Source organism: Zonotrichia leucophrys, chromosome 25, assembly GCF_028769735.1.
Source record: "Zonotrichia leucophrys gambelii isolate GWCS_2022_RI chromosome 25, RI_Zleu_2.0, whole genome shotgun sequence".
NCBI classification, from domain to species: Eukaryota; Metazoa; Chordata; class Aves; order Passeriformes; family Passerellidae; genus Zonotrichia; species Zonotrichia leucophrys.
This window is the reverse complement of record NC_088194.1, coordinates 3,278,334-3,300,236: the sequence shown is the minus strand read 5'-3', so window position 1 is coordinate 3,300,236 and position 21,903 is coordinate 3,278,334. Positions and strand designations below refer to the sequence as shown.

At 49.1% G+C, this 21,903-nt stretch overlaps 6 protein-coding genes across 6 annotated transcripts; 2 read left to right on the top strand and 4 right to left on the bottom strand.

The window, feature by feature from the left end:
- The first annotated feature begins 1,483 nt into the window (after positions 1-1,483).
- Positions 1,484-1,852, top strand: LOC135457669 (scale keratin-like). Its single transcript, XM_064732371.1, has one exon. The coding sequence runs from the start codon at positions 1,484-1,486 to the stop codon at positions 1,850-1,852; it is 369 nt and encodes a 122-aa protein (XP_064588441.1).
- Positions 1,853-2,567: 715 nt separating this feature from the next.
- Positions 2,568-3,380, bottom strand: LOC135457619 (scale keratin-like). Its single transcript, XM_064732326.1, has one exon. It carries the CDS (start codon positions 3,378-3,380, stop codon positions 2,568-2,570), a length of 813 nt encoding a protein of 270 aa, XP_064588396.1.
- A 1,197-nt stretch (positions 3,381-4,577) lies between these two features.
- LOC135457618 (keratin, type I cytoskeletal 9-like) lies at positions 4,578-7,287 on the top strand. Its single transcript, XM_064732325.1, has 4 exons — positions 4,578-4,674; positions 6,410-6,746; positions 6,882-7,063; positions 7,124-7,287. Exons 1-4 carry the CDS (start codon positions 4,578-4,580, stop codon positions 7,285-7,287), a joined length of 780 nt encoding a protein of 259 aa, XP_064588395.1.
- A 1,741-nt stretch (positions 7,288-9,028) lies between these two features.
- Positions 9,029-9,361, bottom strand: LOC135457670 (feather beta keratin-like). Its single transcript, XM_064732372.1, has one exon. It carries the CDS (start codon positions 9,359-9,361, stop codon positions 9,029-9,031), a length of 333 nt encoding a protein of 110 aa, XP_064588442.1.
- Positions 9,362-14,632: 5,271 nt separating this feature from the next.
- LOC135457711 (feather beta keratin-like) lies at positions 14,633-14,995 on the bottom strand. The gene has a single exon (XM_064732427.1). The coding sequence runs from the start codon at positions 14,993-14,995 to the stop codon at positions 14,633-14,635; it is 363 nt and encodes a 120-aa protein (XP_064588497.1).
- Positions 14,996-20,947: 5,952 nt separating this feature from the next.
- Positions 20,948-21,313, bottom strand: LOC135457708 (feather beta keratin-like). The gene has a single exon (XM_064732422.1). It carries the CDS (start codon positions 21,311-21,313, stop codon positions 20,948-20,950), a length of 366 nt encoding a protein of 121 aa, XP_064588492.1.
- Between the last annotated feature and the right edge of the window lie 590 nt (positions 21,314-21,903).

Genomic DNA, 21,903 nt, shown 5'->3' with positions numbered 1-21,903 from the left:
TTGATATGGGAATATTCAGCACCTGAATTTTATTTCCCACTAAAACCTTCTTAGTTAAAGTGATTTTTATGTGGGATTGATTCCAAACCTTCCTCTCAATGGAAAACTATTGGGGAATTGCTGAGTGTCCTGGATGATCTCAGCAGATATTCATGACCCCTCAAATCCATCTCTGACCAACAAGGTCTCTTTAATTAGGGCTGGAAAACACATTTATTCCTGGGTAGTTCTGGAATCAGCTGGTTTCTGCTTCTAATTAATTTATCAGATAATTTTAAACGGCTGTTAAGGAAAAATGTCCATGTCAGCCAAAGATGAGTCTTACAAAATCTTGGAGCAGACAAGCTCATGACAAGGTTGTAAAGGAAGAAGCAACATGTGGAGTCAGCTTAATGAACATGGTAATTCCAGTGAGGTCACTCTAATGATGCCAGGAGTTGCCAGCACCAATTAAGACCCAAGATTAAAGAAATCAAGGTGGTGAAACTCCGACATCACACGATAGGAGAATGAGAATGAAATCAGAACTGCCACAAACTCCAAACTTTTGTGACTCAAAGCTGGTAAACAATTTATTTCAGGCAGAACCCCCAGTCCAAGCAAGATTCCAAGCCCTCAGGAATGTTTGGATCCTCTATATAAGCTCCAGTGCCTGGGTCCATCCAGACACTTCTCTCAGCTCATTCGCCTTGAGGAGCTTAGTGAGTATGAATTTTTAATTTCTTTCTATTTATTTATTCAGACCCTGTACCAGAGCAGTTGTAGAAGATTCCTTTAGGAATGTTGAGATTTAGAACAGTTTTACATTGTTTCTGTCTGGAATTACTCTTAATGAAACCAGTGGGAAATGGGGGATTTGGGAGTCCCAAAATCTTTGGGAATCCCAAGATCTTCCCAACTTCTCAACTTCAGGGAAATCCATGGGAGATGGGACTGAGGTTCTTATATTGTTCTTCAGGATAGGCATTTCCAAAAACTGAATGAAAAAACCATGTGGGGCCAGAGCAAAGATCAGTCTGTGAGGTCTGGTCATTCTGGGGATGGTTTTACACTGGAATTTTTTTATTAAGGTGCTCAGTGGGTGTTGACCATGACGATCAAGGCTGAACATAAACCACAACGCAGTGATTTCACTTATGTTGAAAATTTCTCTCATCAGCTTCTGAGTTTTTATAGTTTTTACGTATCTATTTGCTGCAAACCAACCCTGAGCCCTGGAGGATGTCCTGCTATGACCCCTTGGCCAGGACAGAAAGAGCCAGGCCAGGCACAGAGGCTGGGGCAGGGATTGTGAGGTCTGGGGGTGAGGGGCTGCAGGGAACAAGGCCAGCACTGGGCAGGGTGGAGAAGGCTGTGTAACTCTGGTCATTCAGGGTTTGTGGCAGGTCTGTGAACAGGCCACTTCTGAACTGGGAGATCCCCATGTCTGTTCTAACACCTGTATTTCTGAATTCCCTTTCAGCCTCATCTCTCACACTCCAAGATGTCCTGCTACGACCTGTGCCCAGTGCCCAGGACCAGCGTGGCTGTGCCCCAGCCCATCGCTGAGAGCTGCAACGAGCTGTGCGCCCGCCAGTGCCCCGACTCGTCTGCCTTCATCCAGCCCCCGCCCGTGGTGGTCACCTTCCCCGGCCCCATCCTCAGCTCCTTCCCCCAGCAGGCCGTGGTGGGCTCCTCCGGAGCACCGGCCTTTGGCGGCTCCCTGGGGCTGGGCGGCCTCTACGGCGCCGGCGCCACCCAGGCCTCGGGGGGCCTCTGCACCTTTGGCAGAGCCTACGCTGCTCCCGCCTGCAGCCCTTGCGCCCTGCCCCGCTACAGCAAGAAGCTCTGGGACACCTGCGGGCCCTGCTAGAGCCACCAGCAACAGCCCCAAAGGCCCTGGTGCCGCCTCAGCCCAGCATGGAGAAGCTGAGCTCTGCACAAGCTGCCCTGGCCTCCTGCAGCCCGTGACACCCAGCCTGCCTCAGGCCTGCCCACCCTCCCTCTCCCTGCCTCTCCTGCCCTTCTTGGTACAATAAAATTTTCCTGCATCCAATTTCTGTTTCTTTGCCTCCTTTTCCCAAATGACAAAGACCCAAGTGCCTTGGCCAAGTGAGAAACCCCAGGCATCTCCACCCACCACAAGAGGGAATGTGCCCCCTGAGGAAAAAAAGTACAAATGAAAACCAGAGAGGCTTTTGTGCAACACCAACAGGGATTTAATGTCAGAGAGAAGAGCAACAGCCGAGGGCAGGGAACCCAGGAGGTCTCAGGGGCAGCAGGGGATGCAGAACTTGGGCTCTGGGAGCCAGGACCTGGTCAGGACCAGGATAAGCAAGGGATGGAGGGGTCTGGGCACAGAGAGGGGATGGAGGGCTCAGGGAATCCCGAGGGGATGGAGGGCTCCAGGAATACCGAGGTAATGAAGGGCTCAGGGTAAAAAGAGGGGATGGAGGGCTCAGGGCACACCCAGGGGTTCTGGGCACACTCAGCTGCCACTGCCAGCGCCTCCTGCCCGGTGTCCCCATGGCCCGGGCCGGGCTCCAGGGCTGGCACTGCCTCTGGAGGCTGGCACTGCCAGGGGGGCTTTAGAAAACCCCACAGCTCCCGCGGCGGGACCTGCTCCATCTCTGGGAGCCAGGCAGGGAATAGCCCAGGCCCCGTGAGGAGAAGCCGGAGCTGTAGGACCTCCCGCAATTGCCAAAGGAGCCCCCATAGCCCCCAAGGGAGCCCCCATAGCCCAGGGAGCCCCCATAGCCCCCAAAGGAGCTCCCATAGCCCCCAAAGGAGCCCCCATAGCCGGTGTCACCTCCATAACCCAGGGAACGGCTGTAGCCAAGGGAGCCCCCATAGCCCTGGGAGCCCCCATAGCCCTGGAAGCCCCCAAAGCCTCCACAGCTTCCCAGGCCAAAGGAGCCCCCATAGCCCCGGGAGCCCCCATAGCCCCCGAGGGAGCCCCCATAGCCTGAGAAACCCCCATAGCCCCGGGAGCTCCCATAGCCCCCATAGCCCAGGGAGCTCCCATAACCTCCAGACCCAAAGGAGCCCCCATAGCCCAGGGAGCCCCCATAACCTCCAGACCCAAAGGAGCCCCCATAGCCAGAGGAGCCCCCCAAGGCCAGGGGGCCCCCATAACCCCCAGAACCTCCCAGCCCAAAGGAGCCCCCGTAGCCCTGGGAGCTGCGGGAACTGAAGGAACGTCCCGGCAAGGCTGGGCCCGACGATCCCACAACGCTCTCCTGGGGGAAGGTGCTGAGCACGGGGCCCGGGATGGTCACCACCACTGGTGGGGGCAGGATCAGGGCTCTGGAGTCAGGGCACTGCTGCACACACGGCTCGTTGGAGCTCTCGGCGATGGGCTGGGGGCAGCTGATGCCGCAGGACTCGTTGGAGTAGGACATCCTTCTGTGCTGGGAGGCTGCAACACACAGCAGGAAAAAGATTTCAGATCCAGGAATTTCCACCTGATTCTGTCTGTGCTTTGCCATGGAAAATGTGGGAGCCCAGAGTTTGTTGCTTTCCAAATCTGACCCTTATCTGACCACAAAAATCAAATTCTGGTTGCTGTCAAGGTCCCTGAGATGTCACACACAGATGAAAACATCTGGTGTCATCTCTGGTGGTACTTCTTACACTGTGACAAATCTGGTTTTATCTCTTTATAAATTTATTAAATCCAACTAAGTCTAGCAATTTATCTATAGGAAGTTAAGAAGTGTCAGATACAAAGCAGCAATTTCTGTAATTTCATGTCCTTTCCCAAGTAGCCTTCAGCTTCCAAACCAGAACATTTACCCTTATATTCCCACAAAGTGAGAATGATCACTCAGATATTTTTAAATTTTACAGCCATGCATTGTACCTAAAATGCCTGGAAATGGTTATTCCAAGTGGCATGGTGAAAATTCACATTTTATTCTACGACAGCCTTCTCAGACCCACAATTTTTAAATCTACCAATCCATAACATCAAAGAATTGGATGAGGAAAAGGAAGGATAGAGAAGGATAGAGGAGCTCAAATCCGACTTACCCTGTTCACCAAGGCGAATAACTCAGGAGAAGTGGATGGAGAGGCTTGGAGTGGTGGCAGCTTTTATACATTTCCCAAAGTGCTTACAAGGACAAAACGCCCTCCGTGCCTTCAGTCCCACACAGAACAACCCTCACATGGAGGGATTTAATTCTGCTGGCTTTGCACTGCCACTCCCCACACGCAAAAAACGGGCGTGAGGCCATGTCAGGACAGACTTGAGGGCATCGAGCTGGTGAATGATGAGGTAATAATCCCCATCACGAGAGCTGGCTTTGGGTTCGATGAGTTCAGATTAATTAACTTCGTCTTTTAAAATTCAAGTGAAGCCCGTGAAAATCCACGTGAGCTGCACAAAAAGAGGGAGACGGGTCTCAAAAGTGAAGAAAATATCAATTATCTCCAAATGCTTTGGAAACGTGAGGGGGTTTTAGCCGTGTTTGCAGCTCAAATGCCATTAATCACTCAACAATTCCAAGCTGGGCTCCATTGCTCCATTCCCTGCTGGCTTTGGAATGTCATGGAGGCAGTGACACTTGGGGAATGTTCCAGATTCTTCCAGGACCATGAGGGGCTTTGTGAACGCCCACAGGAAATTCATATTTGGTGTGTTAGACAGGAACACGGAAATGTCAGCGCCCAAAAGTGGGGCAGAAGCGTCAGGTCAGAGACGCGTGAGCTGAGGGCTCTGTGTCACGAGGCACAATTTCATGGACAAAATATTTACAGGTGAGACTTCAAGAGCTGAGGTTTTAGAACACCACTTTGAGACCCCTTTTGCACAGAATATTGATAGTTAAGCCTGAAAATTTGGATAATTTGCAATCAGGCTTTAATTTCTCCCCTAAAATTTAAGATATTTCAGCGAAATGCTGCCTCATAAATTAAGAGGAAGCTGCACTTGAAGTGGCAGATGATGTACTTGTCACAGTCATCCCAAACATGTTAACAGGTAATAAAATAAAGAATTTGAGCTCAGGAATGAAAATTAAATCATTGCCAGCACTGAAATTATTAATCAAATGCTGATTAGGGAATCAAGAGGAGTGACATTGATTGATATTTTTAAATGATGTTGTTTCATAACAAGGGAGCTGCTAACTCAGAACAAATCCTCATAACTCCCAGCCTCCATTTAATAGGATAATAACAGAAATTGCAAGCACTGACTATTAACGAGTATTTGTGAGGCAGTTTAAAGTCATTATCCTCCAGTACCTCTCATTATTATCAGCAAATCCTGATGACACTTCACAAACAGAGTTATTTTACAATTTAGAGGTAATTTATTGCCTCTCTTTTGCAATGTCATAAAATTAGAAAACAATTGCAAGAGGAAAGAAAAGAAATAACTGCAGGATGTCCCAGACTCATCATAATAAAATATATTTTTTTATTTTATTACTGCAATATATTTTTATTTTATTACTATTTTAATAAATACTTTTTTTCTGTAGTGGTCAGTACTTCAGGGTTGGGAGGAAAGAAAATTAAGATTTTTAATGTATCTCAAATTGAACTTCTGGAAGTTGAGATTTCAAATGAAATCATGAAAGATTTGGAATTAGCTTAAAACCAAGGCCTCTTCTGGCTGTACCAATTTCTGCCTCTTTGGGGACAAATTTTACAGGTTTACTCTGAGACAAAGAGGAGAATTTGTGTCCTCTCAGAGCCACAATTTTAGGTCCACTTGGGCGAACTTCATCTGGTGAAGGTGGCACCACACCATGGTTACCATGGCCATTAAAATGCCCCAATTTAACAGGACATTAAAATTGGACTCAAGCAGGACTGGCTTTAACCAATGACCCCATGACCACCCTTCAGCCCCAAGTTCCCCAGATCCCCTCGCATCGCCCTCAGAGGGAGCTGATTGCCATCAGCGGTTGTGTCACAGCCACGCGAGTTTGGGAGGGACATTGCTGAGGTGACAGAATGGAAGCGCCCACTGTGGCGTTGGTTTTGTAATAAACGAGGACGGGAGGCTCAGGGGGTGGCTTTGAGGAGGATATAAAAGCTCACATCACCCAGAGCCTTTCATCCACTGCTCCTGTTCCCAACCCTGCAGCGAACAAGGTAAGCGGCGGCACTGATCCCCATAAAATCTGAATTACTGCATACAGCCTATGAGCCTCTTTTCCTCTTGCCTTCTTTCTCGCTGGTCTTACACCTTTGACTGAATCTTTGCCACAGGTTGCTATAAGTTTGTTTAATTTATCCAGCACAGAATTTCTCTTGCAAGGATGATCATGGTGAGATGAAGACTAACACAATGATGAGATTTCTGTGATATCACCTTTGAATTTACCTGTTTCCCTCTGATATTTCACACACAGAGTTTAATTCCAATTCTTCTCAGCCAGTTTAGCTTCAAAGTCCTTTCTGCTGTGCGTTGCAGCCTCCCAGCACAGAAGGATGTCCTACTCCAACGAGTCCTGCGGCATCAGCTGCCCCCAGCCCATCGCCGAGAGCTCCAACGAGCCGTGTGTGCAGCAGTGCCCCGACTCCAGAGCCCTGATCCTGCCCCCGCCGGTGGTGGTGACCATCCCGGGCCCCGTGCTCAGCACCTGCCCTCAGGAGAGCGTTGTGGGATCGTCAGGCCCAGCCTTGCCGGGACGTTCCTTCAGTTCCCGCAGCTCCCAGGGCTACGGGGGCTCCTTTGGGCTGGGAGGTTCTGGGGGTTATGGGGCCCCCCTGGCCTTGGGGGGCTCCTCTGGCTATGGGGGCTCCTTTGGGTCTGGAGGTTATGGGGGCTCCCTGGGCAATTTGGGCTCCTTTGGGTGGGGACCTTATGGAGGTTCCCAAGGCTATGGGAGCTCCCTTGGATACGGGGGCTCCCGTGGTTATAGAGGTTCCTTTGGGTTGGGAAGTTATGGGGGCTATGGAGGCTCCCAGGGCTATGGGGGCTCCCTTGGGGGCTATGGGGGCTCCCGGGGCTATGGGAGCTCCTTTGGCCTGGGAAGCTGTGGGGGCTATGGGGGCTTCCAGGGCTATGGGGGCTCCCTGGGCTATGGGGGCTCCCTTGGCTACGGCCGTTCCCTGGGTTATGGAGGTGACACCGGCTATGGGGGCTCCTTTGGGGGTTATGGGGGCTCCTTTGGGGGCTATGGAGGCTCCCTTGGGGGCTATGGGGGCTCCCTTGGGGGCTATGGGGGCTCCTTTGGCAATTGCGGGAGGTCCTACAGCTCCGGCTTCTCCTCACGGGGCCTGGGCTATTCCCTGCCTGGCTCCCAGAGATGGAGCAGGTCCCGCCGCGGGAGCTGTGGGGTTTTCTAAAGCCCCCCTGGCAGTGCCAGCCTCCAGAGGCAGTGCCAGCCCTGGAGCCCGGCCCGGGCCATGGGGACACCGGGCAGGAGGCGCTGGCAGTGGCAGCTGAGTGTGCCCAGAACCCCTGGGTGTGCCCTGAGCCCTCCATCCCCTCTTTTTACCCTGAGCCCTTCATTACCTCGGTATTCCTGGAGCCCTCCATCCCCTCGGGATTCCCTGATCCCTCCATCCCTTCGGACACCTGAGCCCTCCATCCCCTCTTTTTACCCTGAGCCCTTCATTACCTCGGTATTCCTGGAGCCCTCCATCCCCTCGGGATTCCCTGATCCCTCCATCCCTTCGGGACACCCTGAGCCCTCCATCCCCTCTCTGTGCCTGGACTCCTCCATCCCTGGCTTATCCTGCTCCTGAGCTGGTCCCTGCTCCCAGAACAGGAATTCTGCATCCCCTGCTGCCCCTGGGATTGCTTGTATTCCCTGCCCTCGGTTGTTGCTCTTCTCTCTGACATTAAACCGCTGTTGGTGTTGCACAAAAGCCTCTCTGGTTTTTATTTGTCATTTATTTTTTCCTCCGGGAGCAGAACTCCCCAGCGTGCTGAGGGTTCCTTATCACAGGATCTGCCCTGCTCCCCGCATTTGAAATGTGGAATGGGAGTTTAATTGGGGTACTTAACACGATGTTGAGGAATGTTTGTTCAGCAATTTCCCCGTCATTACCTTCCCCGAGGTTCTGAGTAATTGTTCTTGCTCTGAGGATTCCTGGTGACACCCAGGCCCCTCAATCACCACATCGCTTAGCAAACAATTAAGACATAATTGCAGCGTTTCTAACCTAGCAGGACGACAAGGGAAGGACGAGATCTAAGTTTTCATTCTGTCTGTTGGGTTTTGAAAGTTCTGCCTGGGTTTGTTCAGCCTGAGGAAGAGAAGATCCAGGGTGATCTCATTTCACCTTCCAGTGTCTCAAGGAGCAGAAAAGAAATACGGGGAGAAATTATTTCCAAAGGCCTGGAGGGACAGGACAAGGGGAAATGGGTTCGAATTTATGGAGAGGAGTTTTAGACGGGATGTTGAGAATAAATTCAATAAAGTTTTGTCCGTAAAGCTGCTTTAGCTTTCCCACCTCTTTTCCCCCATTTGTTGCTAGCCAGAACAATATTTCATATTGTTCTTCCAGAAATGAGAAAAAAGGAAAATATTCCCCCCCCAAAAAAAGGATATTACTCATTGTTTATATTTCTCTAACTCCTCAGTGATTAGCGTGGTGTAACTTAAATGCGGATCTGCTTAGTACTCACAATTTATGCACAGGCAAATTTCTGCCAGGGAAGGCTCCAAAGAGGAAGAGAGAGAAGGAACATTGCAAACCACAAATTGTGATGCGCCATCTATTTAATGAGCAAGAAGTAGAATTTAAAAAAAAAAAATACAGCAAAAGAAAGCAGAAGGGTTGAATACAGAAGGGTTGAATAAGGGATTAAAATTCATCACCCATTTCCAGGCAGTGCTTTACAGCTGGACACCCAGCGACAATCGAGTGACATTTTTCACCTCCCTGATTGCACAGAAAGGCATCAAATGGGGAAAGCCAAGCTCCTGCAGCGCCGGGAGCTCAGGGCAAAGCTGCGGGGGTCAGCAAGCGGGTGGGCACGGGCTCAGTCCTGCATCCGATCTCGCTTTCCTGCATCCGATTGCGCTTTCCTGCATCCCATCGCGTTTCCATCTCCTGCTCATCCCTTCCCGCGGCTCCCTCAGGGCCCGCAGCGGTTGGAGCGCCGGTAGGACCTCCCATAGAGCCCCCCCAGACCCGAGTACCCCAAACTGCCCAGCCCCGAGGAGCTGCCCGAGTTGATGGGCACTCCCCCGGCGCTCAGAGCATCCCCGACGGCCGCGGATGCCGAGGATCCCACGGCGGTGTTTTGGGGGAAGGAGCTGAGGATGGGCCCGGGCAGGGTGACCACCACGGGAGAGGGTTGGATCACGTAGGTGGAGTCCTGGCACTGCCGGACACAGGGCTCGTTGCAGCTGTTGGCCAGCGGCGTGGGGCCGCAGGAGGTTGGGGCGCAGAGGTCGTAGCAGGACATGGCTGTGGGGTGAGAGTCTGGAAGGCAGCGGGTTCTGGAATGCAAGGAACGAGGTGTAATTAGCCGCGTAATTAAGCTGTTGTGGTGATGGAGAGCGCGCGGAGTGCGTGGGGAGTGGAAGGAAGGGTTGGTCTGGGGTTGAAAGGGGATTTCGGTGAAGCTCAAGGCTCTCCACACCACAAAGGGCAGCTCCATTTCCTCCCGAGCGGCTCTGTGCTCTCCTTTCCCTCCTGCAGCCCTGAAATAGGCGGGGAGGTGAGGGAGCAAGCAGCCAGGAAAGCAAGGGAAAACTGCGCCTCAAAACAGAGGGAAAAATAAAAAATAAAAAATTAAAAATTAAAAATAAAAAGGCCCAAAACAATTTAAAAAAAACCCAAAACAGAAAACCAAACAAACAAACAAACAAACAAACAAAAAAGAGCAGAAATTTCACTGTGAGGCCTTGGCACAGGTAGCTCTGAGCAAGACAGTTCAGGGACTCTCCCTCTGGACACATTCAGACCCTCGTGCCCAGGAGTTTCCCTCTCCAGAGTCGTTCCAAACCCTCCTGGAGGCTTTCCTGTGCCACCTGCCCTGAGAGATCTCCAGAGGTCCCTTCCAACCCCGAATATTTTGTGATTCCATCCCGAGAGGCAAAAACTCTGCACAGATTCCTCACATCCGCTCCCAGGTCTGAGCAGCGCTCAGGCAGAGCTCGGGACTTCTTGGGATGGAAAGATTTGGGGCGCGCAAATGAAAAAATCCAGGATCAGCACAGGAGCGACCTCCACCCATTCACAGAATGTCCCTCCCTGGAGAAAAAGCTGCTTCGAGGTCTCCCCAGCAATTTTAAAGAGCGCAAACCTCGAAAAATAAAACACAAAGACAGCAACAATCCAAAGAAAATGGGAAGCAGATCAGACTTACCCTTTCCTCCAGGGAGAAGAAGGCCAGGAGTGGTTGTAGCTCCTCAGACCGGGCTGGTTTTATACCCTGGCCCAGAGAGCCCGAGGACCTGGGACACAAATTGTGCGTGTAGCTCATTAGCAGCCAATTGCTAACGATTCCTCATATGCAAAATACCCCTGGCTGGGGATTTACTTTTCCTCTCTGTTTGTGTTTCTTGCCTGGATTTCGTTTCCTCCCTGTAATGTATGCATTCCTCCGGTGAGGTTTCTTTTATCCTCAAATCTTACGAGCCCGGTTAATTCCTGATCAGAGGCTGATTCATCTGGGTTACTCAGGAAATTGTTTTGCATCCCAAGGAACCATGACAAGGATGAATGAAACCATCGGGAAAGGTGCAGTGACCTTCCCTGTGAAATCCCTTGCATGGAGGGCACAAGTTTTTGGCACACCTCATTCTGAGAAGGGCAGAAATTCCTATTTCTGCCTCAGTGTTTCACCAAATTCCTCTCAAACAGAAGGAGATACACAAAAATAAAGGAAATAAAATCATTAGAAAGCATTTAGAGCTGATTAAACTTCCCCTCTCTCAAAAGTACTGAGAAATGGATTATTTGAGAGAACAGATTTTATTTTCTTGACTCAGCAGAAAGCATGAAAGAGGAGCATCATCTGATCTATTCCTTTATTATTAAACCACCACCCATGATGGAATCTGAGACACAATTTGTGAACTGAGTGTCCAAGTCCTTCATCTCAGGAGTCTCCAGGTTGGGTTTTCTCCCTACATTAAACCAGGACAGCCATTGAGGTCATCTGGAGGATGCCTGGGAATTTGGGGCTGCTCAAAGCCTTGCCCAAGCTCATCTTTGGGGTCATCAAAGACGCCAAAGCCTTTTACATCTGCCACTAAATTATTACTTTCCCCTGCTGGGCTTCGCACCATTATGCAAAATTGTTCCCCAAATGAATAGCAGTTATTTAGAGACGTTTGTAATGTTCCTGTTCCTTTTTTCCTTCTTTGAAAGGCAATTCTGGCTTTCACTTTGCACGTCTCACAGATCACCTCAGCGTGCAGCAATTCCAGTTCCTTTTCAAAGGCAATTTCCAGATTAAAAAGTAATCGCAGACAATGCCGGAGCAGACTGGAGGGCAGGGCCGAGCATTCCAAGCTCTCGTGGTGTTTAATCTCCGAGGCAGAGACAGGCAAATCAGCCCCGAACTGAGAGTATCTGCCCCAACATCTCCTGGGAAATAAACGCTGGTTGGAGACTTCTGAAGAGCAGAAGTCTTCAAAGTTCCCCAAACATTTCCCTGGACCACTCAGACATGCAAATGGGGGACGATCAGCAAATGGGCAGGGAAGGACTCTTTGAACATGACCAGGGGTTCAAAGGGGTGGCCAAGATTCCTGATGGATTCCACAAAACTTCCCCACCAGCTCCAATCCTTCCACCTTGTCCTTGAAATACAAATAAGAATTTGCATCTACTCATTCGCTGGATGTCCCCAGTTTGGGATGACCCAAAATGATGACACCATGGATGGAAACTCTCCTGTCCCTCAAGATCGACCAGACTTTCCCAAAGTCCTCGTTGCATGCACAGAAATGTTAAAAAATTGGTTGTCCAGAGAAGCTGTGGCTGCCCCATCCCTGGAAGTGTCCAAGGCCGAGTTGGACAGGGCTTGGAACACCCTGGGATAGTGGAAGGTGTCCCTGCCCATGGTTTAGATGATTTTTAAGGCCCCTTCCCACCCAAACCATTCCATGATTCCCTGACTTTCCTTTATAACAATAATTATCTATCAATTCCAAGAGCAGCTTGTGGTTTGAAGGCCAACTCATCCAAAGCTACAGAGAAGATAAAAAGAGCCGAAATTCCACTTCTGAAGGTGATCCTAAGTCCAGCTTGTCTGGATGGCTCCATCTTCTCCTCCCAGGAGCCGAGAACTTTTGGGATGCTGCTCCTGGGAAGATTACAAGGAGCAGCGATCTGAAATCTCCTGGACACTTATCTTGGCTGGAATTGCACACTCAGGACTCCAATTAAAACCTGCTGCCACACCAGGGGCTGCTCCCAGGTGTGTGTCCAAAATGCCAGAAGTCCTAAACAAATGGGATTTTGACTCACCCCCACTTTGGGAGGTGGAGTTGGCACGATGGAGCCGGGAATATTTAATGGATGCAAAGCAGGGAGATGAAAGCAGCCTCGCGAGTCGTGGGTTTCATCCGCGGCCAGAAAAAACCATCATGAACATAAACAGTAAACAAACCAATTTCCCTGCTGGGAACCCGGCCAAATGCAAAGCAAACCCACAGCTCCTGCGGGGACTGGGTAATAAAAGGTGCAGGAATGTCTGGGATCCTCCAGGCAGCCCCAGAAAGCCATAAAAGCTCTCCAGAGCCTTCCTGCCTCTTCCCTTCTCCCCATAAACCCAGGAGATGCTGCAGCTCTGGCCTCAGCTCCGCAGAATTTGGTGCTGAAAGGGATTTTTGCTGACAAAAAATATTTCTGAAAAAATATTGGCATTTTTTATTTCTGTGGGACCATGATCTTCAGGAGAAATACTTCCCTGTGGAAAACATTCTAACAGGATATTCCCACTTGTTTTCTGCAGCAGTGAATAAATCACTTTCTAACTGACTGCAAACCCACCCAGATTTCCCTTTTTTCCCTCAGAATTGGGCTTTACTGGTTGCCACACCAAGTTTTAACCCAAAAGGTCGTTTGGGACAGGAATAAAGGGGAAACTGGTGCTTGAGGGTCATATTTTATTCTGATGTGATTTCTGAATGTTTGGAGGAAACATCCCAACTTTGAGGGGAGGTTTTTTGCAGTCTGGGAAGGGATTTGGTTCAATTAATGAGAAGGGAGTGGCAAGGGTAAGAAATTAATTTTGTTATGAGAAATATCCACCTGAACCTGTCCAAGCCACCTTCTCAGCAATGTCTCAGTCACAGCCCTTTGGAGCCATTGGACTTTTTGGAATTCATCACCTTTGATCAGGGAATAGCTTCAGATGAGATGGCAAAAAATATTAAATTAAACATTTCATCCAGACCAAGCTCGTCCTGTAATACAACATCAAACTGCCAGCTTTCCACTGTCTTCTGGTGTTTATTAAAAAAATCTCCTCCTTAAAATTATTAATTCTTTCATTTACCTCCTTTAATTTCATTCCACTAATGACTGCAGTCGGCAGAAGCTCATCAGCATCTTTAATTACAGCTCAGCCTCATTCTGGACAAGCAGACAAAGCCTCCAAGCAAGACTTTTCAGAGATATCAGGAGTTTTAAGGGGTGACAGGAGGTTGAGTCACCCAGAGCCCTCAGGGGAAGCTTTCCAAACCTTCTTCCTTCAGGGTGTCTAAACCACACCTTCGTCCCAATCCAGGAGGAGCAAAGGCACGCCTGATAAAGCTCAGCTTTGTCTTAAAACACCCTAAGAGAGGGTTGGAACTAAAAATTCTTTAAATTTTAGTCCTTTAATCTCTCTGTCCCAGGCTTGCTTCCCAACCCAGCAAATTCCAAAGGGAGAAACGCCCCCCATCCTTCTGCGCCTCCCCTCCCAAACTCACTGGGGCTGAGCTCAGCTGCCAGGAGATGCTGCACCCCAAAAAAGGATTCCCCAATTGCTGCTTCTTTCCCTCCACATTTCCCCTAGGAACCTCAGCTGAGCTATCTTCTTTTAAAACACTTTTCACAAATAAAACATCTTTAAAAATTCCCTGTTTATGTCCCAGCAGGAGGCACCCATTGCAGGGTCCCTTTCTGCCTTGGATAAGGGGTCTCAGGCTCGGTTTTAAAAGTTTTCCACCACCGAAATCTGACTCGTTCTCCTTTGAAATTATTTGCGTGGTTTTTTCTGGAATTGGGGACTTCCAAAGGCACTGGAAAAGGGGCTGGGAGAGCAAAGAAGGCCAGGCAGACTCGGAGGGTGATGCAGCACGAATTTAATGGGTTGAGGAAGGGAAGGAAGCAACGAAAAAGTCAGGAGTACATTTCCATGGTTCAGTAAGGACAGAACCCACTCAGACACACTCAGCGAGCAGAAATCTTCCTTCTTCATCAACGAACAACCTGTGCTAATCCAGCCATGCACAACAATTGCCAACAATTAATATTTTGCCTATTATCAAATACAAAAAAAGAAAAAAAAAACAAAACAAAACAAAAAAGCAGGACAAGACATTTGATCAGAAACACGAAGTAAAGCACAACAAAAGACAAGCAAAGGCCTGGTCTGGGGAGATGCCAAACTCCCACAGCTCCTTTAACTCCAGGCTGGGGGCATCTCGTGTGGCACCCAAAAACCGCGGCCGTGAGCTCAGTCCTGCTCCAGGGACGGGTCGGGGTTCAGCATTCCTGGTCTTCTCCTCCCTCCTTAGCAGGGCCCGTAGAAGCCGCTGCGGGAGGCGTTGTAGCGCCGGTAGGGCCGGCTGTAGCCACTGCCCAGCCCGGGGTAGCCAAAACCCCCAAAGCCCCCAAAACTCAAGGAGCTGCCCCCTGAGTTGATGGGGACACCCCCAGCGCTCAGAGCGCTCCCAACGGCCGCGGACGCCGAGGATCCCACGGTGGTGTTCTGGGGGAAGGAGCTGAGGATGGGCCCGGGCAGGGTGACCACCACGGGGGACGGCTGGATGACCACGGTGGAGTCCTGGCACTGCCGGACACAGGGCTCGTTGCAGCTGTTGGCCAGCGGCGTGGGGCCGCAGGAGGTTGGAGCACAGAGGTCGTAGCAGGACATGGCTGTGGCCAGAGGGAATTCTGGAATACAGGAGCTGAGTTACACCGATGTTTATCAGCAGCTCTCCAGGGGTCCTTTCAGGGTTGGGAATTGGGAAGGAAATTGGATTTTTAATGCTGTTGGTGTTCTGGCCTTAGCTGAAATTTCTGCGTGGGCTCTGGTGGGACGTGGTCACGCAACTGAACAGGCCCAAGAATTCACTGCTGATATTAAAGTGCAGCTTCACAACCTTAAAACTGCCTTGGATCCCCAAACTGAATAAATAACCCTTTAATAAATAACCCATTTAATATATAACCCATAGCCATTTAACTAACGTGGCTAATTAATGATTTTTATAACTCGCCACCAACACAAAACTCACTCTCTGCTATAAAACCCCTTCCTCCCTCTGAGATGAAACTGCGGCAAGAGGAGTGAGGGAAAAGCTACAAAATCAAGGCTTCAGAAAGAGAACAAAAGGTTCAAACTCACCTTGCTCGCGAAGGCAAAGGAGGGAAGAGAAGTGGCTGGGGAGCCGGGAGTTGCTCTGGTTTTTATACCGAGTTTTGAGTTGCCCAACAACTTGGGCCACTCTTTGTGCAAGAAGTGATTTATGGGCCACGACTGATTACAGGGTTTTTTGCCTCAGTATTTGTGTTTTTTACTGCTTTGCTTCCTTATCTTGTGGTTTGTCTATCTGACCACAGGGTGCTTTCATCTTAAAATATTCCAGGCCGGGTTCATTCCTGGGAACACTGCAGGGATTAATTCAGCGGGATTTATTCAGCCTTCAAACCCCTTTGGGATCTGCTTGGTGTCATTAAAGGAGATTAGGCCTCATTTGCATAATGCAGCGCCCTCCTCTGCAAGGTAAATCCTGGGGGAATTCATGGAGAAATGCAGGTTTTGGAAGGCAGGTCACAGGTGTTTCCAGCTGCTTTCCACAGGCTCCATGAGGTTGGAGAAGACCTCCAGGACCATCGAGGTGTTCCCAACCCCAACCTGGTCACCAGCCCAAAGTCTGTTCATTCCTCAGACGCCTCCAGGTGTAGAGAGGCTCTTTGGAAAAAAGAAGGAATTTTTCCACAGAAGAGACTGCCCGGGGAAGTTTGGAGTCCCCATCCCTGGAGGTGTCCCAGGAATGAGGGGACATCAAGGGATCAATCACAGGTTGGGATTGGTGATCCCAGAGCTCTTTTCCAACCCCAAATCCACGAGCAGTCCTGGATGCAGGGATTAACCCCGAGGTTCTCACTCTGCTGGCACATCCACTCCCGAGACATGCAAATCACATTTAAATTAGGGCTGTCTCTGTGGGGATCCCCTGGGAACAGAAACTCGTTTGGCTTGGGCAGAGCTTCCTGAGGACTTCAAAGTTTATCAGCAGCTTTATTGGAGTGCCACCATGCAAATGTCCCATCCTGGGCACATTTCAGATCCCTGACCTAGATCTGAATTCTTGTATTTTATTTAATAAGATGTTACAAAGATTTGGGGGTGCAGGGCAGTAATTGGGCTGTGAAATTGATGCCATTGTTTCTATCTGCAGGAATTACAGCTGCTTTATTTTAAATCAAAAAGGAAAAGTTCAAGGTTTGGCTCAAGCCATCTCATATTTCAGAAGGATTCTCAAAAAAAATTCCTTGGCTGTTTTTAACCTGTGCATTCCTCACTATTTCTCAATATTTTAATGAATTAGCAGCTATTTAAAAAATTATTTTCTATTTTTCCTAATATTTCCAGGAGTTAGTTGAGGAATTAACTTACATCGCATCATCCAGGGTTTCTTTTCATCTTTTTAAAAATTTTCTTCGTAGTTTTTATTCCTTCTTCATCCAAGCTTTGCTTGGAAAACACAAAGCACATTTCAAATCCAGGTGTGAATTTAAAAACAGATCTGGCAACATTTCAGATCTGTTTGGAGACTTCCTTGTAAGTAATTACAATAAATATTGTTCCAACTAAAGCCTTTATTTTATTGTACTCTCAGAATGACTTAATGGCCTGATTTTGAGATGAATTAAAGTGAGCAAATAAAGAGTTCACAGATTTTTGTCATCAAGGCCAGACCTAAATATTCAGATTATAATTAAGACTTTTTGCATAATGTGAGAACATCCTCCCGAGACACCTGTGAGTGACTGAACATCTGAAAAAAGAGATCTTTAATCAAAATGGAACTGGGAGGTTACTCCCAGTCATCCCTGGGTAAAGTCTCCAGGCACAGAGGTGACCCCAAAATCCATGGAGAAGCAGAGGGAATTTCCCTGGCAAGAGCGGCATCTGCAATTCATTTTGAATTGTAATTAATTAGCTCGTTATGAAGAATTAGTTCCTCAAAGGCTAGGAGCCTCTTGTAAAATTCTTGCAGCTCCTGAGTTTCCTCCTGAGTTTTGCTTTTCTCTCAGTAATTCTGGACTGAGCCCGTGAGGACTTTGTGGAGCCATTTGAGTTCCCACCATAATCCAGGTCAGTTCCAGAACTAGACACAATTCTAGAGGTGGACACGATTCCAGAACTGGACACAGTTCTAGAGCTGGATGTCATTCCAGAGCTGGACACAATTCCAGAGCTGGACACGATTGTAGAGCTGGACACGATTCCAGAGCTGGACATGATTCCAGAGTTGGACGCTGTTCTAGAGCTGGACATTATTCCAGAGCTGGACACTATTCCAGAACTGGACACGATTCTGGAGCTGGATACCATTCCAGAGCTGGACATGATTCCAGAGTTGGACACTGTTCTAGAGCTGGACATTATTCCAGAGCTGGACACAATTCCAGAATTGGACACGATTCTGGAGCTGGACACCATTCCAGAGCTGGACACAGGTCCAGAGCTGTACATGATTCCAAAGCTGGACAGAATTCCAGGTGGAACCTCCCCAGAGTGGAGCAGAGGGGCAGAATCCCCTCCCTGGATTCTTGGGGTTGCCCAACGTGGATTTGGGACTTTGCCCTTTGGCTTGGCCCAGTCCCACCTCTCCAGCTCATCCAGCTCCCCCTGGATTGGGAATTGTTTGAACCCCAAGGTGTTCCTGTGGTTTAAGGTGTTTAATTCAGCCCCTCTGGCCACGTCTGCCTGGAATTCGGAGGTTTTGCAACCACCCCCTGTTCCTGGCTGGAATGTGCTGCCCAACCCAGGCAGAAGAAGCTGTGGATGTGTGGTCTGAGATGGTTTTTGGGGTAGGCAGAGTCTGCGACCTCACCTCTCCTCAAAGAACCCCCCTGAAGGCACAGGGAGATGTGAAATCCTCCATTTTCACACCCAACTGGAGCTCATTTCCTTGTTAATTTTATTCAGATTCTGTCACGAAACAACTTTAAAATCACTCAGGTTTGGGGTTTGCTTTGGCATCTTAGTCTGGGCTAATAAACTTACACAATTTCTGTTATGATTTCTGGTTTTGTCCAAAAATTAATGTCACTCACTCCTGGATGGATTTGCAGAGAATTCCTGCAGGGAGCTGGGGTAGTGTGGAATTCCCAGCTGGAATTCTGCTGGGAACAGCAGAAAAGAGCTCCAGAAATTAATTCACACTCGAGGGGAGAAATTATTTACTCACCAGAACCTCTGCAAAACAACACACCCAAAACGGGAGGGTTTTGTTTGTTTTTCAGACCTGTTTTTCGCGAGCTTTCAAATGCAGATTTTAATTACATTTCAAATTGGATGAGTGTAATTAGTGCTGCCCTGGGTTCCAGCTCCACCTTCCTCACAGAACAAGGTTTGGTGCCACCCAGGCTGGTGAATTTGAGGTTCTGATCCATCCCCTGGGAGCCAGGATTTGACAGTGTTAATTGTGATAAACCCCATGCACAAAGTGGGTTTTTTCCATCTAAGCCCCCTCTCTGTCATTCCAGACCCACCCCTCTTGTCCTGTCACTCCCTGCCCTTGCCCAAAGTCCCTCTCCAAGCCACAGCCAACCCAAACGCCCACAATCCTGCATTTCTCTACCCAAACATGAACTTTAATATCATTTCCATGCCTGAGCCACCCCCATTCCTGCCCGAAATCCCAGGAAGTTGCGAGGATGTGCAGCAATTTTCACGACAAATTAAACACGAAGCTGGATGTTGGAGATTAATTCAAATTTTGGGGGTTAGAGGCTGTGTGGTGTCAGGAGAAGCTGCACCCATCTCTTCATCCCATTTATCACAGCTGGATTTGTCCCTGCTGGAAATTCCTGCATGGAAAGGATGCAAAAAACTGGGATGGGGAAAACTCAGCAAAAGATAGGAATTAACTCCAAATGAGGAGGCTTTGTACAAAGACTGGGCTTGGACTTCAGAGGAATAAAGGACTTCAAAGTTGCCATTTCTCACTAATGGCTCAAATATGCAAAGTTTTGGCTCCCCGAGGTTATGGGGGATCTGGGCGCCTGCAACCCCTGGGTAAAAACTTCAATCGAAATTGGTGAGTCTAGAGAATTCAAAGGACTTCACCTAATTCAAGGTAAACACCTTCAAAAACTTTAATTATTTTATTAAACTTTTCTATCACTTATATTTAAAAAAATAAAATTAAGCCAAATCTTCATCTCCTTAAAATCCTTTAACTCCTCCCATTTTCTCCACAAGAAGATTCTCTTCTTTTTTGGAGTCTGTTCTACAGAAAGGTTTCTCTATGAAAGGAGAAAAGGAGAAAAGGAGAAAAAGAGGAAAGGAGAGTCTTTCTCCTCCCTCTCCTCAAACTCTCCACAACCCAACAGCCCAGAATCTTTTTCGATATGTTACAAAATCCATTCCTTGTAGTAGGGATCTTTTCCAAGGAAAATTCGCTTCCTTTTCATGGGTAAAACTGAGATAACCCAGGAACGCTTCTTCTTCCTCATCCTCCCCTCCAGGCACAGAAACTTCTGCTCTTGGAGGGGAGATCCCATTTTGGGAACGGCCTCATTAACAGCCTGGCAGGGATTCCAGCTCCCTAATTAGCCCCGGAGTTCATCCAAGAGGTTTGGAGCCCTTGGATGGAGAACCAGGACACACCAACCCTGGCTCGTGGAGTTTGGCACTCCCCACACTCAATTAACGCCTTTGGAGCTCCCGGGACAGGTGAGGCACCAAAGACTTGACAAATTACTGCGTGAATTGAAATTTGTTGTGTTGTGTTGGCTCCAGAGCCCTGGGTGTGATGGAACAAAGGGTTGAAATGAACGCCGGGTCCCAGAGATGAAAGAAGCTCTTTGAGTGAGGTTTTTCATCTCATGCCAGGCTGGGACATAAACCATGAGCAGTTTAACTCCTGGGGACAGCTCAACCTGCTGCAGACATTATTTGTATAACTGGTTTATTGGAATGCCCCAAACCTTCCCAACAAGAGAATTTCTTCCCCTTTTTTCCCCCCATAATGGAGTGGTTTAGTGCCTTTGGTGGCTGTTGTAAATCTAAATCAGATCCTGGAGGTGCTCGGAGTTCTCCACACTCTGAGCTGAAGATTCTGCACATTCCCAACCTTCCCAACTCCCCCAGACTATTGCTGATCTACTCAGTGATAAATTTCACCTAAAAAAATGAAACTGAAAAAGTTTCAAATAAGAACAGGAGGGGAGGGAAAAAACCATCAGGAGACTCAGGAGATTATGATAAAATCATAATTTTATTAATCCCAACAAGAGCATTAAAGCCCTGCAAAGCACCAGGGGTTGGTGTGGGGGGAAAGGCTCAGCTTAGGGGGACGTGTTCCCAAGGCAGAGCTCTTCTTCCAGCCCACCCTGAGAACCACATCCCACCTACAACATAAATTTAAAACTTTACGCCAGGTAGTACCAAGTACACCGAGCAACAGAGCTACAGAGAGGACCAGAAACACCCAGGAGTAAAACAGGAGCAGTGGCCTCATTCCAGGGCCTGGTGGACTCCGTTCAGGTGGAGCTGTGGGGATCTGACCCCGCTTTGGACACCGTGAGCTCAGTCCTGCTCCAGGGACGGGTCGGGGTTCAGCATTCCTGGTCTTCTCCTCCCTCCTTAGCAGGGCCCGTAGAAGCCGCTGCGGGAGGCGTTGTAGCGCCGGTAGGGCCGGCTGTAGCCACTGCCCAGCCCAGCAACTGAGCCAAAACCCCCAAAGCCCCCAAAACCCAAGGAGCTGCCCCCCGAGTTGATGGGGACTCCCTCAGCGCTCAGAGCGCTCCCAACGGCCGCGGACGCCGAGGATCCCACGGTGGTGTTCTGGGGGAAGGAGCTGAGGATGGGCCCGGGCAGGGTGACCACCACGGGGGACGGCTGGATGACCACGGTGGAGTCCTGGCACTGCCGGACACAGGGCTCGTTGCAGCTGTTGGCCAGCGGGGTGGGGCCGCAGGACGTGGGGGGACATCGCTCGTAGCAGGACATGGCTGGGGATGAGGTCTGGAATAGAGGAGCACACCTGAGGGCAAGGCAGGAGCTGTGCCACACCTGCATTTCCTCAACTCAATTCATTTACTCATTTTAGTCCAGCTATCAGGACAGAAACTTTCAAAGGATCCGTGTCACACCTGCATTTCCTCAGCTCAGCTCATTTACTCATTTTAGTTCAGTTATCGGGACAGCGACTTTCCAAGGAGCCTTTTAGGAACTGAGCCAGGAGCTGAGGAGGAAACCAAACTCTTAAATAGAGACAGAGGCTGAAATGTCCTCTGGGCTGTCAGTGATCCTGGCAAGAACTGGCAGCAGAACAAAAGAAACAAACCTGTGTCATTAATTTAATTGTAGGATTTGGATTGCACGTCTGGACAGACCCAGCTCTGCGCACCCAGAGCGTTGGGGGAGCTGCAATTAGGAGTGAAACCCAACCACAAATGTACCTGTGGAGAGAGGTCCACGGGCAGCTGGAAAAATGAAAGGGAGGATTCGTTTCAAGGCTCCAACTTTGCCTACAAAGAGGTACAAATTTCAATGACAAATTTCAGTGTCATTAAGCAGCCTTGAAGAAGAGGTCTTTG

Excerpts from the sequence above, each read along its gene's own strand:
- LOC135457708 (XM_064732422.1), bottom strand. The coding sequence starts at position 21,313 with ATGTCCTGCTACGAGCGATGTCCCCCCACGTCCTGCGGCCCCACCCCG.
- LOC135457669 (XM_064732371.1), top strand. The coding sequence starts at position 1,484 with ATGTCCTGCTACGACCTGTGCCCAGTGCCCAGGACCAGCGTGGCTGTG.
- LOC135457670 (XM_064732372.1), bottom strand. The coding sequence starts at position 9,361 with ATGTCCTGCTACGACCTCTGCGCCCCAACCTCCTGCGGCCCCACGCCG.
- LOC135457619 (XM_064732326.1), bottom strand. The coding sequence starts at position 3,380 with ATGTCCTACTCCAACGAGTCCTGCGGCATCAGCTGCCCCCAGCCCATC.
- LOC135457618 (XM_064732325.1), top strand. The coding sequence starts at position 4,578 with ATGAGGGGCTTTGTGAACGCCCACAGGAAATTCATATTTGGTGTGTTA. Across the intron at positions 6,747-6,881 it reads GGCTATGGGGGCTCCTTTGG|TTATGGGGGCTATGGAGGCT; the intron begins GTCTGGAGGTTA and ends TGGGTTGGGAAG. Across the intron at positions 7,064-7,123 it reads CCGTTCCCTGGGTTATGGAG|GCTCCCTTGGGGGCTATGGG; the intron begins GTGACACCGGCT and ends GGGGCTATGGAG.
- LOC135457711 (XM_064732427.1), bottom strand. The coding sequence starts at position 14,995 with ATGTCCTGCTACGACCTCTGTGCTCCAACCTCCTGCGGCCCCACGCCG.